This window comes from Musa acuminata, chromosome BXJ1-7 (assembly GCF_036884655.1).
Source record: "Musa acuminata AAA Group cultivar baxijiao chromosome BXJ1-7, Cavendish_Baxijiao_AAA, whole genome shotgun sequence".
Lineage (NCBI taxonomy): Eukaryota > Viridiplantae > Streptophyta > Magnoliopsida > Zingiberales > Musaceae > Musa > Musa acuminata.
Window position 1 is genome coordinate 39508497 of NC_088333.1, and position 15300 is coordinate 39523796.

The window sequence follows — 15300 nt, forward strand, 5'->3', positions numbered from 1 at the left end:
CTAACTATTGTACAGAAAAACCAAGCAAAAGAAATGTGGATATTGCAGTTTAAGGCCACTTTTTGTGTTTGAAATCATGACTTCAGATAATGAAGCTGAGAAAAACAAAGGATTTATGCTTCATTAGTTAGACAGCAAGCAGTATATCATTTAGATTGATCTTCTTCACTAGTGTCATAACCCTAAATGCCTATTTCTGCAGCCAGTATGAATCCTTTGTTCTCACTACACTGCAAATTTTGCCATTAGAAATGCTTTGCCATTGCATCTAATTCTTTTTATTTGCTCAAGTATAGTGTCATGTCCACCTCTACTTTGATTCCTAGGAGGAAAACAGTTAGATTGATCTTCTTCAGTGGTGTTATATCGGTGAATGCTTATTTCTGTAGCAATTATGATACCTTTATTCTCACTACTCTGTAAAATCTGCCACTAGAATTGCTTTACCACTAGGAAAACAGTTCTATCCACTTTTTCCTTCTTTCTTGCAGATTCCTAATAGGAAAACAGAAGAGAAGAAGATTCAGTGATCGAGGCTCTGCAAAGTGGTGCTAAGTAAAGAAATAGTTCTAATGTGCTCCAGGAAAACAACTTGGATTTCTGCTTGTTATCATCCTTCCTCTCTTGGTGTAGCTTGCTTCTTGTTTATACTGTACAAGCTCTTCCCTTCCCTATTTGCTCTTCTTCTAAGTTCTTCCCCAGTCATTGTTTGCACAACACTTCTTCTTGGAATCCTTCTGAGTTACAGTGAACCGAATCTTCCCGGGAACAAAGCTGACAATGATGACACTGCCGAGGCAAGTTCTTCGCTGAAGATTGAGTCTGTTCCAAATGAGAAGGGTTTCAGGGACAAGTCTCGTGTGGGGAATAGAAGGGCAACTAAGAGATTGACAGTAAGAACCATTGTTTTGGGTGACAGAAGGCTCGATGCAGCAGAAGCCACTTTTGTTGCTTCAAATTCTTCTATCGAGGAAGATAATGGCAAGAAAGCTTGTTTGGACTCTGAGTCTGGTGGTGCACAGGATTCTGATTCTTCTAAGTCGAACACTGCGCCGGTGCTCGATGAGCTTGACCCGTCTGTTTCCGAAGACAATTCCGGTGATGATTCTGCAGCATTCTCAGAGAACCATGCATCAGATGATGGCAGCACGGAGGAGGAGACTGAGAACCAAGATGAAGAAGAGGCACAGAAGGAGAAAGATGAGGGAGGCAAAGCTGCTGTAAGATGGACCGCAGATGATCAGAGGAACCTCGTAAATCTTGGGAATTCTGAACTGGAAAGGAATCGCCGGTTGGAGACTCTGCTCGCCAAACGAGAAGCGAGGAAGGTGCTGCAGAGAAATCTGATAGACCTGGACGACAACATGGAGAAGGGACATGGCCATCTTCCATGTGTCAATGCACCGAGAAGGAACCCGTTCGACCTTTCCTGTAGCTCGGATGACTACTTTCCTGGTTCGGCTCCTTCCGTGCTCCTGCCGAGACCGAGTCCATTCGATCTCCTCGACGATGATCCGGTAGAAGACGAAAAGAATTCGAGGCAGCAGGACTTCGCTGCAGCTCCACAACGCGATATCTTCTTCAGAAGGCATGAGAGCTTCAGCGTCGGTTCAGTTTTCAGCGAATTCAAGCAAGAGAAGCGTGTTTCCAGATTCAACCCTTGTGTTGGTGCAGAAAAGAATGAGCCAGAGGAGACAGCTTGTGCTGATTCAAAGATGAATTCTACTTCAGAATCCGATGAACACAACGCAAAACCTTCGAGTGACAGCATGATCACAGAACAAGCTCATCAACCCACTGCAAGATCTGCAGCAACCCAAGACGAGTGCAGCGAAGACTCGGTAGGCAATTCACCCACTTCATATGGTGAGAGGGTTGAAGTGATTGACGAGGAGCACAAGTCAAGCTCCTCCACTGCATCATCATCGTCAGAAGAAAAGAGTGAGTCCCAAAATGAGAACTCCTGAAACAACAGCCGTAGGCTCCACATCCGATGCTGTGGAAGTGGAAGGAGAGAATGTTGATGACAGTCATGTGGTGGAACCTGTTTATGATTCTTGTCCGACAGCATCGAACTCAGCACTCCATCAAGCTTTCTCCATTGCTGGTAATGAGAGACACTTTGAGTCACTGTAGCATCTCAGTGTCATGGTTTCGTCAGGTGGAAGAACGGAAGAAGGCCTCACGGCTTCGAGTCTGGTACTGGTAGACCACCATTGAAGAGATGAGTTGTCTAGGATTCATGAAGGTTTTGGTGGTCTCATTTTGCCTGTTTTACCGTAGCAAGTTTGTCTGAGATGGAGACTGCACTACCATTGGAAGATTGCCATGTCCAACACAGTTTCAGCAACCATACTGTCTTGAATACCTTTTTCCTTACACCAAATACAAACATAGAAAATTAGGACAAACACTTGTGTTCAAAGGCTTAACTAAAATTGTAAGTTTAAATCAATATATCTAAATTATATATATATATATATATATATATATATATATATATATATATTCAATCTAATATCAATAATAATAATAAAATTGTAAGTCCGAACTATTTATGATCGATGACATAAATCTTTTATCATTATTGAGATATATTAAAGATCATATATTTAATTAAATTTAAAATAATTAAATATCTATCTCTTGGTAGCATTAATCATTTTACTTTTTCTTCTTCTATTATATTTGAAAATCTTCTAAGCATATTTTTATATCATCTTAAATGATTTTTTCCCATCTTATATTCTATTGAAGTTAATTATTCATGAATAAAAATACATTTTTTTAATATTTTTTAAATATTTTTTTAATAATTTCATACATCTATCTCAATATTTTTATTAAATATATCGATGTTTTAAATTATGATATGTATATTGGATGTCACTTATATAAAAAATAAGTGCATAACGCTCTCACCGTGGAATAAAAATAAAAACAAAAACAGAAAAACACTTCTGTGTTGCACCTCTTCATGTCGACCGTGTGCCGCACAAAATCCATATCGAATTGAGAGCACAGCTCAACACATCGCCTTCTTTACGCGCTACGTCGGATCATGCAACGTTGATGGCGCCCACTCATGCTGCATCTCTCGTGATGCGGTGGCTTCATATCATACCACAAGTCAACCAAATTTGACCAAAGAGCCGATTATGATGCTGAAGAATCAATTAACAAATTGAAGGTTCAAACACTGTATAGAAAGGCACCAAAATATATTGCCGTATTATTTTCAGTATACATTTCAAGGGAAAAAAAAAGTGTTGCCTGTCTTTGAATTGGCAGCTATTGTCTTATACATCTCTCTCTCTCTATATATATATATATATATATATATTGATTGAAATGGCACCAAATGCTTTATTGACTTCTGCAATGTGGTAAGCCCGGTCGAGGATGCTCGAGTTCGATCCGAACCAAGAAACCGATTCGACCCGCTATTGACGCGACAGCGGCCGGACCGAGTAAAAAGCGGGGGTATTATGGGGAGAACAGTTAAACTAGAGATAGACTAATTACCTCTATCAAACAATACAAATCATGATTACAAAATATTAATATCTTAAACCAAATAATCCTCCTAATTAAAAGCATTTTCTCTATTTTTAATTTTATTTATCTCTTTTTCTTGCCAGATTCTTTTGGCCGGCGCCGAAGGTGGCGAGGTCGGTGGTAGGGCAAATGACGGGTTTCTCCTTCAGTCCTCGCTCTCCACCGCCACCACCACCGCTTTACCTTGCATTCTTTCCGTTGTGATACGGTCGTCGTATATAGTCCAATTTAAGGCCTCTCTCTCCTTGGAGCTTTTCCTCCCTTTTCTTGCCGACCAAGACATGAGATGAAAACAGCTGTCGGATGTAGTAAGCTTCCTCGCTTCCGATCCCTTGCGTCTCCTCTGATCTCACTTCAGAGAGGAAGAAGTCCTTGGATTCTTCGGCCGATCGGATCCTGATCCTTTTGACAAACACGAAGGAAAGGAGAGGAAAGGTGAGTTCGCTTCTCCTCTGAACTACTTTGATCTCCAGGTTATCTTCAGCATTTGGAAGTGTCTTGGTAGCGGAACATCATCTGGAAGTGTTTTGCCACTGAAAGATCTGAGCTTTATTAGGTGATAAGGGGGTTTTGTGTAGTGGATCCTCGATTTCTTCTTTCTTTGGTTTGTGGAGATGACCTTTTACTTGTTCAAATTTTTATTATTTTCGTGAGAAAAAAAAAAAAAAGTTGATGTGCAGCTTCATGAAGTGAAACCGACTGATTCTGAAAAAAAATGCATATACGATTTTTGGTTAGTCACAGTTAATTGATTTCTGTATTTCGCTGCAGACAATTCTTGGTCACATTAAATTTAAGTGTTGCTAAGGCCTGCTTGATGTCTCTGTGGTGATCATATAGATTGTTTTTAATGAATGTATCTATCCTCTATTAATTATGTGACAATCTTGAGAAACATTTGTTGCTTGCATTTCTTGGTTGCGTCAGTTGGTTAAGTGGAGAGGCTTGCTTGAGGTTTTTGTTGTAATCATCTGGACAGCATTCAAGATCATCGGTATTTGTGTTAACTATGTGGGGTTTTCGGTGATACGTGTGTACGAAAAGATCTGTTACCTTCATTTGCAGATCTGTACAAAATTTAAAAAAAAAAAGAGATAAAAACCTACTGATATGTAAACGAAGGTAGTTCAGTTTAGATCTTCAAATTTTGCTTTAGTGATGGGAATGACTTTATTTTAGTTATATGATTAATATTCTTTTGAAAGGTTTTCATAGTAGGTAATTGTACCGTTATTATGTCTTTTGAAACATGAAAAGTTGTCATTAGTATTACTCTGAAAAGATTTATTTTCATGAGTTTCACATGGATAGCTTTGTTTTCATTCTTCTTTCTTCCCTTTGGATTATCAGGCAAAGAAAAGAGAGAGAGAAGATATGGCAATAAAGAGAAGGGAAATTAAAATGTATATTGAAAAAGTGATGATATTGTGCATCCAAACTAGCTACAGATCTGCTCGGGATCATCCTTTTGTTTTTGCTCTGGTGTTATTCTTGCTTGTACTATACATATCGTTTCCTTGTCTGTTTGCCTTCCTGGTTTCTTCCTCTCCTGTCATTGTCTGCACAACTCTTCTTCTTGGATTCCTCCTGAGCTATGGAGAGCCAAATATTCCTGAAATTGAGAAAGAGGATGAGAGGACTCAGGACATGCCTTCGGAGGAAATTGGGGGCTCTTTTAAGCATCTGTATGTCAAGGAAGATGACAACTTAATGGTTGAAGAACATGTAGAATACAGATCCCATCATGAGGGAATTGCATCCATGGCTACAGAAAGGAGTAATGCAGGTGAGGATATCTATGAGGCAACAAATCAAAATGAAGGAACCAAGAAGTTAGATGCTATCGTGGCCACAAACTCATTAGATGGGGAAGTGAACAGAGAGAATTACAATAAAGAGAAGGTAATTCAAGAAAAAGAACTCCATGGTCAAGAGATCTTCAAGGACAGGTACCTTTATGTTGAGAATCCAGGTGTAACAGGAGTTGGCCAAATTATCAGTTCTGTTGGCATTGCAGATAGGCAAGAAACTGAGGACCTTATGCTGGAGAATGGCGAGCATGCACTGGACCATCATTTCGATTCTTCTCTAGGATTGCCTTGGCAGTCCATTGATAATGATCATGCTTCTTCTGATACTGATTCAGATAGAGCAGAGAGTTCATCTCCTGATGCTTCTATGGCTGACATCATTCCGATGCTTGATGAACTTCACCCTCTTTTAGATTCTGAACATCCTCAGCACGTATCTATCTCCAAGTCAGATGTAGACACTGAATGCTCATCGTCAGACCATGAACCAGATGATAATAGTGTTGATGAAGAAGGTGAAAACCATGCAGAGGAAGAAGATGAAGAAGCACAGGAGGAGAAGGATGACGGCATGGAAGCTGCAGTGAAGTGGACCGAAGATGATCAGAAAAATGTCATGGATCTTGGGTCTTCTGAATTGGAGAGGAATCGGAGGTTAGAAAGTTTAATTGCAAAGCGAAGAGCAAGAAAAAATCTGGCATTTCTGATGGAGAGAAATCTTATTGACTTGGATGCTAGTGACTCTTTTCTTAGCAGGGATGATCTATCACGCTTCCGTGTCCAGGTTCCACCCATTTCAGCACCTAGAAGAAATCCTTTTGATATTCCCTATGATTCAGAGGAAACAATGGATTTGCTGCCAATTCCAGGCTCTGCTCCCTCTTCTCTGCTGCCCAGAAGAAATCCTTTTGATATTTTCTATGATGAGCAAGAACAAAACAGCAGCCTCACAGGTGAGACGTGGGGTCACCAAGATTTTGTGTCAGCTCCACATCGTGAGGTGTTATATAGAAGGAATGAGACCTTCAGCTTAGGAACAAGGGAACTTCAACAAGAGAGACCTCATTCAAGGTTGAAGTCCTACTTTGTTGCAGAGAATATGGATTCTGAGGGAAGTTCTACTTTTCATAGACAATTCAGTGACAAGAGTGAGTCGAAAGTAAGTTATATTCCAGAATCCGACACAGTTTCTTCAGTTACAGATCAGGAATATAAGAGAGAGCTAGAAAAACAGGAATTCCAACAGGAAACTGAACTGACTCCTCTTGGTAAACATGATGCTGATGTTGTGGATAATGGAAGTCACACAACTGAAGAAGCAGAATTGGTTGATATTGAAGTAAAGAATGTGCATCTAACTGATGATCTTGAAATTGATGTGGATACTGACCTCATCATTCAAGAAAGTGATCAAGTTGTTGAAGATTCTGGAGCAGTAGAAGAAGATATTAGAGATGGAATACACTTAAATCCACCCATTTCAGATTATGAAAAATTAGACGTGGTCAAACAGAGGTATGATCAGCCACACTCATCTTCATCAGATGAAGACAAGAAGGATTCAGAAACAACCTTTTCTGAACAGTCATTAAATTTGGAACAAACAAGAAATCTCAGAGAATCTGATTATTCAACAAGGGTTGATCAAGTTCATGACTATAAAGTTGCAGAACCCATCTATGATTCTAGTCCACTAGTGGCTGGAAAATCTTTCTCTGAACTATCAACAGTTGATGAAGCTGAAACTGATGCAGGTAAGGGAACTGATTCTGACCTATTAGCACACATCCCTTTTGGTTATTGCTGGTAATTATTCTCTTTTCTCAGTGGGCGCAGGTCAAGGAGACAACACTAGTTCTTTAGTGAAATTTCATATCCAGAAGGAAGTTTCAGAAGTGGGTTCTTCTCCAAGTTCAATCGAGCAAAATGCTGCAACACCAATTGGAGATTTTGTATCTGTCAATGCAAGCGTGGAAGAGATGGCATCTGTCAGCACAGGGCCCTTCACATCTGGTCAGAGTTTAATTTCCATAGAAGAAAATGAATCAAGATCAAGGGAGATTACTGACATTAGCAAATATGATGATGTTATAGTTGGAAAGTCAGCTTCTCAAGAAGGTTCCATTCATACAATTTCATGCATGATAGATGAGCTAGCAGCAGCAGACAGTATCAATCACACAAATTCCTCTTCATTGATAGCTCAGTCTAGAGAGGCTGATCCGATTGTTGTGAACATGAGTCACTACACCGAAATAGAAGAGACGGTTGAAATTACACAGTCTTCTTATTCAAATATCTCACTCTTATCTGATGATTCAGTTTCATCTGAATTGCAGAAACCAGTGCCTTTCATGGAAAAGTATAGTTTGAGTTCTGATCACATCACTATTAAAGATTCTCAACTCAGCAATTTGGACTTGGCTTCAATCTCTGATGACAGTCGAGAGGATTTCAAACAACAAGACAAGGATCCAGGCGTCACAAATGAAGAGCTCAAGGTCAATGTATCTGATATTGAACAACAGGCCTCTTTCTTTTGGAAGTCTAGAGAAGACATTAGTCATATGGATGATTGTGACAAGCTTTTTCACAAACCAGAAGTCAGCACATCAGATCTCCTATCTTCAGGTCATATTCATGATGGTAGTTTAACTGGGTTACAGTTGATATCACTGACAGAAAGCATAACTGAGATCAAGGCCTCTTCTGGCAGTGACCTGTCTGCATCAAGAGATGGAATCATAACTGAAGTGCTAACCAAGTATGAAGATGGTTCTCTGAAGATGGTAGATAGTTCTGATGAGGAATCTGATGAGATCCATCCTGTGGTCTTGGAGACTGATGAGATGGATGAAAGTTTGCCAACAGCAATGGATGGAACTGCAGATTTTCACATAGAAGAATTGTCATCTAATCAACGAGGATCATTATACATGTTTCAAATGGATAGCCAGTCTGAAGATATTAGTTCTGCTTCCAGAAGTTCTTTTGTGCATGACAATACACAGCTGCAATTTTCTGAAGACAGATCCACTCAATATGATGATATATCATACAACCAACCCTCTAAAGGCAGTTTTATCGAGTCTCAGGAGGTGAGTTCAGCAGTCAGCCTGCCTAGAGTTATAGAATCAGAAATTGGGTCTTCATATAGTTCTAGCGGGAACTTCGAGCAGATTGTTTACAATCCAAAGGTTCATGTTTTTGAAGCAAGCTTGGTTCAAGAGGTTAACTCAGCATCTAATCAGCCCCTTCAAAAGACCATGGTGCCTAGTGTTTCTGATTCGAAGATTGGCGAGCCAATGACAGCAAAACTTAATCTTCAGTTGAGAGAAATGGTTGCTGCTGAAAGCAATACAACAGATTCAGAGCTTCTAGTTGTTGAGGCAAGATCTGTCGAAGATATTCACTCGACTTTCAAACAAATTAGTGAAGAATTGCTTGAAAAATCATTATATCATGAAGTTGGATCTCAAAACTTACATGAGTCCAAATCTCAGAATTTACAGGGTACTGGCGATCTCGATTCCAAGCAAATGCAATCTGATCTGCATGTTGAAGCAAAATCCATTGAAGACAGAGACATGGCTTTTAGCCAGCTGTCACATAGCACCAGCAAGAAAGCCCCAAAAGCGACGGGAGCAATAGATGGATATCTAGAAGTTTGTGCAAGTGAGGAGCAAATGGAAACCAAGGTTGTTGAAGTGCAGTCTGCTGATGAGATTAGTTTCGCTTTTAAGGAACCTGTAGCAAGTGAAACGAGCACAAGCATGGAACAAATTGGTGAAAAATCAGGAGCTGAAATAGTGGGTGATGTTCCTGCCTCCAAAACTTTAACATCAAAGAAAACACAGAAGAAACACAAGCGTAGGAACTCCGTCTCAAGCTCAAGCTCTAGTTCTAGCTCAAGTGATTCTGATTTCTACGAAAATAAGAAAGACGACTAAGGTTGTGTCTTTCGTTCTTTTATTTGTTTTCTGGTCCGTTTTGAGCTATTTGTTTCACCAAGCTATCTACTTGAATTTTCAGGTGAAAACTCAGACGGTGATGAAAATTTTTGTGGTCTTCACAGTTGAGGTTTTAGTGCAACTGGTTTTTGTGGATAGTATTCACTGGAGTCCCTGTGTATTTTGTATTTGTCTTTTGATAGCTTATTGGTGGAGTTGAAGTTCATGGTTTTGCCGATTTTTCTTAGGCGAGTCTTGCACTGTAATTTTCTACTTGTGGGAGTCCCATATAGGTATTTGTCTTTTGATAGTTATGTGACTACAATTCTATTGTGTGGCTGTTTTCTGTGAGTGAGTCTCACAATGCAAATATCTGCAAAGGCTAGTGAGTGATCTTTCCAGTGAATGATTAGCTTTCAGAGCATTTATTTTACTTCTTTCTAAAGTTCATTTAACATACAATTTTGATGTCATATTATTTGTTTTCCCGGTCGACATATTTCTTGGAAGCTTTATTTATATTGGTCAGGAGCAACTTCACAGAAGATATTTTCTTAATGATGCTTAAGCCTAATTCTAATTGAACTTTGTTGAATGGGAAAAAAGAGTTCATGCTTAAGCTTAATTGGACTAGAAGAGATTAATATAATATGGCAATCAATGTGCATCAGGCATATCTTGTGAGACATATTTAGCTGTTTGTTTCAATCAATACCAAGAATTTTTGTGATAGTCTTTGTTGTGTCATCTGTTTGTAAACCCACTTTTACTCACTTGTAGCACTCTATAGGTTGAATGGTTCATGGAATTGGGATATAAATTACTGTGACATACACATGTTATGTATCATGAATTATGCAATTTTGCATATGGCTCATGGAAGTCCTTGTTTGTCATGTCATTTTGCATGTGAAATAGATTATACATATTATTATTACTATAATATAATAAAGTAAAAGAGCATGTTTGTATGAAAAAAAAGGATGTATATATATATATATAGATATATATATATATATATATATATATATATATATATATATATATATATGATCATAATAAAGTATTTTAATTGAGTAGGTACCTCATGATTTCCTATCCAATGCCAGCTTTCATGGAAGTGGAAGTTTCTACCAACCTGCCTTATTTTTGTCATTTGATTCAGAAAATACATTTAATTCATTGAAAGTTATTCCAATATGTGGATAATAACCACCAATTTCTCTTCTAATAGAAGGAATATTTTCATGATAACTTATAACTTTTTTTCTAGATATAAGTCAAAAAAAGTCTTGTCCTTTTTTTTTTAATCTTTACCAGTTAAACTAATTGATATCTTCAAAAGAAAACTTTTTTTTTATTTTTTCAGATAAATAATAAATAAACTTTCAAGTGAGGAAAAAAATCATTATAAAATCTTTTGAGACAGAGATTTACACATTCTAAAAATCTGGAAAACAGGGGAAATGGCTTCAAACACCACAAACAATTCATATTTCTGTGTTTGAACTTTCTGTTCTGGGAAGAAACAACAGAGAAGGGAACAAATCTGATGGTTTTCTGATTCAGATACAATTGGATATGAGTCAGCTATTTCTCTAATTTGACTAGCATTGCTCATATGTGACAAACTGAGACAATTCAGCTTTTGGATTTTTGCACCTGCACCACCTGCCTGTCCCTGTGAGCAAAGATAAGGAATAAAGACATGAAAATGATCTCAATTTCTTTTCGGTTTGACATAGACCGATGTCGAAAAAAATCTCTTCATTCCGAGCGAAAAAAAAAAAAGGATGATCTAAATCTCTTAATTCCGAGCGAACATGAGCTTAATTTTTTTTCGTTTTGACACAGACCGATGTCGAAAAAAATTTCTTCATTCTGAGCGAAAAAAAAGGATGATCTCAGTGCACGACGCTCCATCAACTTACACAATCAAATGAACAAGTTCCACCAAACGAGCTCAAGAACTCAACCATGCAGCTGTGCAGATTAAGAATGGTGACCAGTTCAAGAATCAAACAGACACTACTTGAGGGATCTGAAAGAACACAAGCATCTTGAAGTCATTAGCTGCTGGCACATAGGTGACTGCTGATCCAAGGTTGGTGGCTCTACCTACTGAAGTAAAAGATGAAACAAGTGGAGACAAATGAAGTGGTCCTCATCAGCCTACTATGAGTACCTGGACATGAGATAGATTTCTGTGCCATGCTTATCTGGCAATCATCACCAGAGCAGTAAATAATTACTGCTGCTTCACTCCACCTTAAAGCACTTCTTCTGGTCTCAGTGCCATGCTGCAAAGTGACAAGCAGATAAAAGCAAATCCCTTCTTACTCTGCCACATATCATCTTCACAGCCTATTACTATCCTCCCTGATTGCATACATATATCACTCAGTAGAAATAGTGTTCTTGAGTTGCTCATCATGCAGCTTCAGGTGTGAGTGTGTGGGAAGAAAACTTGAAGGAAGATTTGGGGAGTCCAAATCAGTGGACCATTGAATCAAGCTGCAGTAAGTCAACCAGCTACAAGATTCTTGATCACTCAATAGCATGGGAGTTTTTGGATGAATGTTCTTTTTCTTCTTTCTTTGGATAAATTAGCCTTCTAATTTAGCTTTTATAAATCCCAAGGCTGATAATTTATTATTGTTTAAGCTTGCAAAATCATAGGCAGCAAAGAGAACAGAGTGCAAAAAGGGAGAATTTTGGATTAATGAAGAGCCAATTTTATGTTTCTTAAAATCTACTTTTAGTATAATATTAGGTAATTAGGATTAAATGAATGAAATAATATATAATTATGTGTCCAAAAAAATATAATATTTGGAGTGAATGGTGGCTGTTGCAGTTTCCATCTTTGTGTACATAATATAGTTTGTGGATCTGTAGAAACTTTAGAAAGCAACGCCGTTAAGGTGATGCTAACGCCGTCAACTACTCGTCGCACGTTTCGTCGAAATGTCTGGTCACGTGCGTCCGACGGCGCCGTTAAGTTGGCCTTTTTCCGTTGTGCGGTGGGCGACAGTCTCATATCAATGAGAGCAGCGCCGAGCTACCTCGGTAAAGAGAGAGAGAGAGAGAGAGGGAGGGAGACAGAGAGCGTCATTTGGCTTTGGAGAACCCTACTTACTCCTGCAAAAGAACACCGTGATTCCCCTTGGGTTTCCCTTTCGGCCTGTGAGATTTCCTTGGGCGAATCCCCTCCCGAGCGAAGGTCAGTCGTCGTGCTTCGGATCGAGCTCATTTTGGGGGTCCGTGGACTCGGATTTGGAAGTTCTTCTCGATTGGAGTCGGAGGGGTTTTCGATTCGGTGGGGAGTGTGGGAAAGGACAGATTTTGGAGCGTTTGGTGGGTTTCCTGGCCGGCGATGGCTTTGAAGGGTCCTAACGGGTGATGGATCTGTCGGTAATGTTTCGTTTCTCTTGGTATCCTCTTCGGTGGATCCTCGGGTTGCAGATCAGGCTAAAAGCTGCATCTTTGATGGTCTTCCGTGTAGCTAGTGCTTGTGATTTTGGTGAAGTTTGCTGCTTTTACTAGTCTTCTGGATTCTTGGTATCTTGTTCCAATGGTTTGTTGCAGTTTGGCTTCGCTCCGCTCTTGAATCGAAGAGTTTCAGATGCGAACGCTGACTTTACAAATTGAAGCATTTTTGTGTTGCCATTATTTTCTGAATCAAAAGATTATTTTTTCCGGGTTTCAAGCTGCTGATTTTGAAGGTATCTTATGGATCGAGCTTTACATGCGGGATATTTGTTCTAATTAGTAGTAGTTGTTGTTAATGTTTTCGGCAGAAGTAGCTAAATCACATCCAGAGTTGATACTGTGGCTCACGATCTTGAACTCTGCGGCGCTTGGCACCTGTAGATTTCAAGGGTTGCGGTATTTTGAGCTCCGAACATCGCCTAAATCTGAAAGGATCTTTAGTCAAATCCGACATATTTGCTTGTCTGTTGCCGGTTAGAGAGGAGGATCTGCCCATTCAAGAAGCAAATTCAGAAAAAAAGATGCAACCAAAAGCAAGAGTATATGCTGATCCATCCCACGACCTGGATCGATTCGACCGCCTGCCTGACTCAATTGTCCTCCTCATCCTCAATAAGCTCGCAGATGTCCGATCGCTTGGCCGCTGCTCTGCTGTTTCGAAGCGGTTTAACTCCCTTGTTTTCTTGGTGCATGATGTCTATGTTAAGATCGACCGAGTGGTCACGGTTGATGGTGATTCTGATGATCCATTGAGTCAATCTTCTCCCAGGCATCGAAACCTTTTCTCCAACTTCCTAAAGCTCATGCTTTTCACTCTCCTAAAGCCCTTCCACAATCTTCGCAACACCAATGGTGGCAACAAGCCTGTCTTCCCACAGCTCTCCCATCACTCCCCAGCACAGGTTCTCAAGAACTTCACCCATGTCCGCAACCTCAGGATCGAACTCCCTGCTGGAGATGTTGGAACTGAAGAAGGGGTTCTTTTAAAATGGAGAGCTGAGTTTGGGAGTACACTGCAGAGCTGTGTGATCTTGGGAGGTACAAGGATTGACCGGAAGCTGGTCTCCCCCGAGCATGAATCACCAGTAGAAGACAGTGGAAGCATTCCTGACTCTTTTTACACAAATGGAGGGCTAAAGCTCCGTGTTGTCTGGACAATCAGCTCCCTGATAGCTGCTTCCACGAGGCATTATCTTCTTCGGCCCATTATTAAGGAACATCCAACCTTGAAGAGCTTGGCCTTGACCGATGCTGATGGGCAGGGGACACTAAGTATGGGCGAAGAACAGCTGAAGGAGTTCAGGGAGAAACCAGTGGCAGCCTCAGCATCTACAAACAGGACGCAAGTTCCAGCTTGCAACATGAAGTTGAAATATGCTCCCTATTTAGACATCCCTGGTGGGATGGCATTGCAAGGAGCCACTGTGGTAACTATTAGGCCATCTTCTGAGGGAAGCAGTAGTAGCAATATTAGGAGTGAGACTGATGCCTTTATTTCTGGAGCATTTGATGGCCCATTCAAGGCTGCAGTGAGGACACTGATGAAGCGGCGGACTTACCTTTTGGAAATGAATGGTTTCTAGATTACTGACATCGCAAGCTTTTCACACACTGATGAATTAGCAGACTCATCCTGTGCACTTTCTTCCTTAAGGTGCAAATTGCAATCTGAACATGGTTGAGATGTGCACCAGTTATGTGTTTTCATGTTCTTTTGCTTGTATCTGTATAGCAATAATCGCTATCCATGTAGAAGTTACATGAAATAAACAAGTCTTTTTCGGTGCAGTTTACTAACTTTACTATGTCTTTTCGATTTAGCAACCAGTGCATTTCCCTACTTTGTTTCTTACCCCAATCATTTTCGGTGGTCAACCAGGTAGGCGTCGAATGACCTGCTCAAGTTTAGTGTTGTTTGGCCAGCTTTGCACATGACTGTAAACTAGAGATGAAAGATTTATTCTTTGTATTTGTTAGAAGAATTTAGTTTCATTTTATTCCTGTGAACTATTCTATCAGGAAGTGCACTGTGATGGAAACAATATCTTGTTATAACTAGTACATATACTCTTTTTTCTTTTGGACAAAACATTCATGGAAATTTATAAAACTGTGACATTCCTTTTTTTTCCTTGACATATCTTTTACTTCATTTTATTGTGGTGCTTGTTGTTTCTTTTGATTTGGCATTGGTCATTGTTTTTGTACAGTGGAGTTCTAACATTTCAAAAAGAGCTACATGACTATGAAGTTAAAGCAGGATGTTGTTGTTTCGGCTGTGCTGCATAACTGTTCTGTTTATTGCATTTCAGTTTATTTTGGGATTTTGTACAGCCTTTTGTGCCATATGGACTCTATGTCATCTTGGCTACCAGGACAAGTTCAGAAATTTCCTGTGTCATCTTTGGCATTAGAAGCCATCCCATTCATGGGGAAAAAGGCATTTGAGACCTTGCACTGAGCTTTTTATGGCATCTGCATCTTGATTT

At 39.6% G+C, this 15300-nt stretch overlaps 3 protein-coding genes across 5 annotated transcripts; all 3 read left to right on the forward strand.

The window, feature by feature from the left end:
• The first annotated feature begins 497 nt into the window (after window positions 1–497).
• LOC103992978 (uncharacterized) lies at window positions 498–1967 on the forward strand. Its single transcript, XM_009412909.3, has one exon. The coding sequence runs from the start codon at window positions 573–575 to the stop codon at window positions 1965–1967; it is 1395 nt and encodes a 464-aa protein (XP_009411184.2). The 5' UTR covers window positions 498–572.
• Window positions 1968–3669: 1702 nt separating this feature from the next.
• LOC103992472 (uncharacterized) lies at window positions 3670–9752 on the forward strand. 2 transcript variants are annotated; one of them, XM_065192947.1, is made up of 4 exons: window positions 3670–3993; window positions 4909–7123; window positions 7206–9320; window positions 9402–9752. In XM_065192947.1, the coding sequence occupies exons 2-3, from the start codon at window positions 4933–4935 to the stop codon at window positions 9317–9319; spliced, it is 4305 nt and encodes a 1434-aa protein (XP_065049019.1). In that variant the 5' UTR covers window positions 3670–3993; window positions 4909–4932; the 3' UTR covers window position 9320; window positions 9402–9752. The 2 variants fall into 2 exon arrangements, with proteins under 2 accessions (XP_065049019.1, XP_065049018.1); XM_065192946.1 differs by having other exon boundaries at window positions 3671–3993; window positions 7197–9320.
• A 2628-nt stretch (window positions 9753–12380) lies between these two features.
• LOC135679325 (F-box protein At4g18380-like) lies at window positions 12381–14608 on the forward strand. Of its 2 annotated transcripts, none has more exons than XM_065192949.1 (2): window positions 12381–12733; window positions 13120–14608. In XM_065192949.1, exon 2 carries the CDS (start codon window positions 13333–13335, stop codon window positions 14392–14394), a length of 1062 nt encoding a protein of 353 aa, XP_065049021.1. In that variant the 5' UTR covers window positions 12381–12733; window positions 13120–13332; the 3' UTR covers window positions 14395–14608. The 2 variants fall into 2 exon arrangements, with proteins under 2 accessions (XP_065049021.1, XP_065049022.1); XM_065192950.1 differs by having other exon boundaries at window positions 13123–14608.
• Window positions 14609–15300: the final 692 nt, after the last annotated feature.